At 44.3% G+C, this 3055-nt stretch overlaps 1 protein-coding gene across 1 annotated transcript; it reads left to right on the forward strand.

Annotated features, from left to right (window-relative positions):
* Positions 1-203: 203 nt before the first annotated feature.
* LOC124673252 lies at positions 204-1429 on the forward strand. Its single transcript, XM_047209372.1, has 3 exons — positions 204-284; positions 801-876; positions 966-1429. The coding sequence occupies exons 1-3, from the start codon at positions 204-206 to the stop codon at positions 1208-1210; spliced, it is 402 nt and encodes a 133-aa protein (XP_047065328.1). The 3' UTR covers positions 1211-1429.
* Positions 1430-3055: the final 1626 nt, after the last annotated feature.

Here is a 3055-nt window from a genome sequence, read left to right on the forward strand (position 1 = left end):
GCGAAGAGGGAGGAGAGCGGCGGCGGCGGCGGTGGCGGCCAGAGAGGAAACCGTGGCGCGTGCGTGCGTGGCGACGAATCTACAGCCGCCTGAGGGCCCCCTACGAGTCCAGGTAAGTCATTGACCTGCGCTGCGCAATCTTAGAAACCAGAAACCACTCCCCTCCGGCCGTCCCCTACAGCTCCTGGCACAAGACTCCGGCCATGGCGTGCGCGCTGCTTCCCGTAGGCGCGACCACGGCCGTGGCCCTCCAGCCTCCTCGTCGGAGCGCCGCCGTCTCCAAGGTAATTTCACCAAATACACCTCCTTCTACCTGTTTCAACATTTCGTCGAACACCTTGTCAGCGCTACAGATTATTGGGATGACTGAGACTGATTTGATGCTCGCGCAATTTCTATAGAGTGTTCGGTAACAGATATGCTTACAGTATGTCAGAGCGTGCTGGTACAAAAAATTATGAATGCTTGAAGATGTTCATTCACCAAACCATTTTTTCTTCATCCCCTTTTGCTGTTGAAATCGAAGGTAATAGTCCAGCCGAAGCTTGAAACACTCAAAATTTACATGTAGGAACGCCGCAGTACCGAATTCAGAATTAGTTGCTGTGTTCTACTCTCTGTTTCCCAAACATTCCCCTTTCGCCACTTGTAGTGGCTACCTTCGAAAACAAACTCGTGTTCATCTTGCATTACTGTGTGCGCGATAGATCTTTCCTGGCAGCGGTATCTAGTGCAAATGAGAACTCTAATCATTTATATTGTGGTTAACCAGCTAAACTCCTACAAGGGTTTGCTTACAGGGACATCCGAATCAAGTTGCGTGTATGAATCAGCTTCAGTGGAAGCTTCCCTTAACCGGCGCGAATTTCAATGACAGTATGGAATTTCAAAGCTACCTGTAATTCTACCTATGATTTCATGCCATTGGTTTGAGATGTTAAAAGCAAGCAAATGTGTGTTTGCAGCTGCGGAGTCCCACGGGTCCAGGAGCCGTGTTGCCTGCTGCACAGGTTCAGGTTCAGGTTCGTCAGCAGAAGCAGCCACTTCAAGCAGATCTGCAGATGTTTCAAGTTCTCACAGCGATGTATCCATGAGAGACTCCGTGGATGCTGTTCCAGGTGCGCCCATTGTCATCTCGGGCTACTGGATTGGTCCTGGCATGGATGATGGCTGTGGTCATATTCAAGCCATTTTGCAAAGGATTTCCTGATAATGTATGATGGTAAACTAGGTGAGTCAATGCCATTTGATCTAGGCTCAATCATCGGCTGAATCAGGGCCTTGTAATTAATGTTTCTTTTGAGATGGATTGGAAATTTAGTATGTGACTACATGCAGTCTAATCTGTTGTTCAGTCACATACTACACATCCATTATGGAGATTTCCAAGGAATATGAATGCCACGCATCCATTTGGGGCGTTACTGCACCAGAGTATTATATACTCTCATTTATGCAGGAGTATCAAACTAGTACTATGACTCTATTTTAACACACGGCCTCCAAGCCTTCAATGATCCATGCCCACTCTACCTTACTAATATGCCAGAATAATCTTGCCTTACTTAGTGCGAGGCATTAAATGAGTTGATATGTTAGTTTGAGTTAGTTTCATAGTTTGTTATGTTGCTGTTTTTTTAGATTACCAACTAAAATTAGGAAGTTAAACTTGATCCACCTCCTTGTCTATTTAAGTTGTGGTTCCATCATCTTTGTTGAGACTGTTGTAATCCTAGCTCATCATACCTTAAGATTTCAACATCTTGGATGACAATATCAATTCTTGTAGCTGAAAAAGCTACAAAACTCTGTGGAAATCAAAGCTACCTGCAAAAACTAAAGTTTTTGCTTGGTTGATTATTTCGGAAAGTTCTTACTAAATAGAACCTTTCCAAAAGAGGCTGGACTGGGGATAAACACTGCATCTTCTGTGCTGCTGATGAGAATACAGATCACTTATTTTTCTAGTGTCCTTGTTCCAGGTTTGTGTGGGGGGAGCGGTCCAATGTTCATTGGAAATCCCTGCTTCGGTTCGATGACTATGTGAAACAATTTCAGGTTGGGACATAACGGCTGCTAACAAATATTTTAGCATCTGTTTTGTGGACCATTTGCAAAGTAAGAAATAGATCTTGTTTTTATAACAGGCTTCCTGACGACCCCACTGGGGTGGTTTCCAAATTTGCCATCTCATGATCTCTGGTGTGAACTGCTGAAACCAAAATTGCCAAAATCGTTGACAGGCTGAAGCCGGTGATCACTGAAGTTTTCAACAGACTGGAAGGTTGGTCTCCAATCAAAAGAAGGATCACATGTGAGATCATCCTGGTACAGGAGATGTTAAATATGGCATACTGAGTCACAACCATGGTTGAGTTAGTGGCGGGTAGTAGGAGTTGCAATGTGCAAGCTCTATCTCTGGAAAATGTCCCGAGTTTGGCGCTGCTTAAGAATTTTGGCTACCTGTTGATAACCACGGTATTTCACTCAGTAACCAGATCCTTACACTACTAGGAAAAGGCCTATAGATGGAAATAGCACTACCGACGAACCAGCAAGCCCATGCGTCGGTGGCAAATAGTGTCGGCGCACCAATATGTCGCCGCGCCGGCGATGGTGTCTTACTGCCGGCGCACAAGCAAGACAGATACGCCGGCGATAAAGTTCAAAGAGAACCAGACCAGGTCAAAAAAATCGAGCCCCTTACTGGACAGATGCGCCGGTGGTAAGAGCCATGATTTTTCCTCTCCACACCCCCTGGACCGCCTTTTCAGTTTTGAAAAAAATAAAAGAAAATGATAGGAAATTCAAAAAATAAAATCCTTTGAACTGCCCATGTATTATGTAATCTAGTTTTAATGGAAATTTGAAAAAATGAATTTCGATATATTATACAAAATGGCGTCATCTTTCGGTAAAACGGGATTTCTGGTTGCATACGACCTCCGATGAAAAACTTTTTTATATCAAAATCTATCTACGCGAAATTTTCTATCCGAATTCAACGACCCATGGCCGTTTGGACAAAAAATGGATTTGTCAATTGGAAAACTGA

Source organism: Lolium rigidum, chromosome 7 (genome assembly GCF_022539505.1).
Source record: "Lolium rigidum isolate FL_2022 chromosome 7, APGP_CSIRO_Lrig_0.1, whole genome shotgun sequence".
Classification (NCBI taxonomy): Eukaryota; Viridiplantae; Streptophyta; class Magnoliopsida; order Poales; family Poaceae; genus Lolium; species Lolium rigidum.

What these genes read in the sequence shown, in the direction of transcription:
- LOC124673252 (XM_047209372.1), top strand. Translation starts at nt 204, where the DNA reads ATGGCGTGCGCGCTGCTTCCCGTAGGCGCGACCACGGCCGTGGCCCTC. An exon ending in GGAGCGCCGCCGTCTCCAAG is followed by an intron (nt 285 to 800) that starts GTAATTTCACCA and finishes GTTTGCTTACAG; the next exon opens with GGACATCCGAATCAAGTTGC. An exon ending in CGGCGCGAATTTCAATGACA is followed by an intron (nt 877 to 965) that starts GTATGGAATTTC and finishes GTGTGTTTGCAG; the next exon opens with CTGCGGAGTCCCACGGGTCC.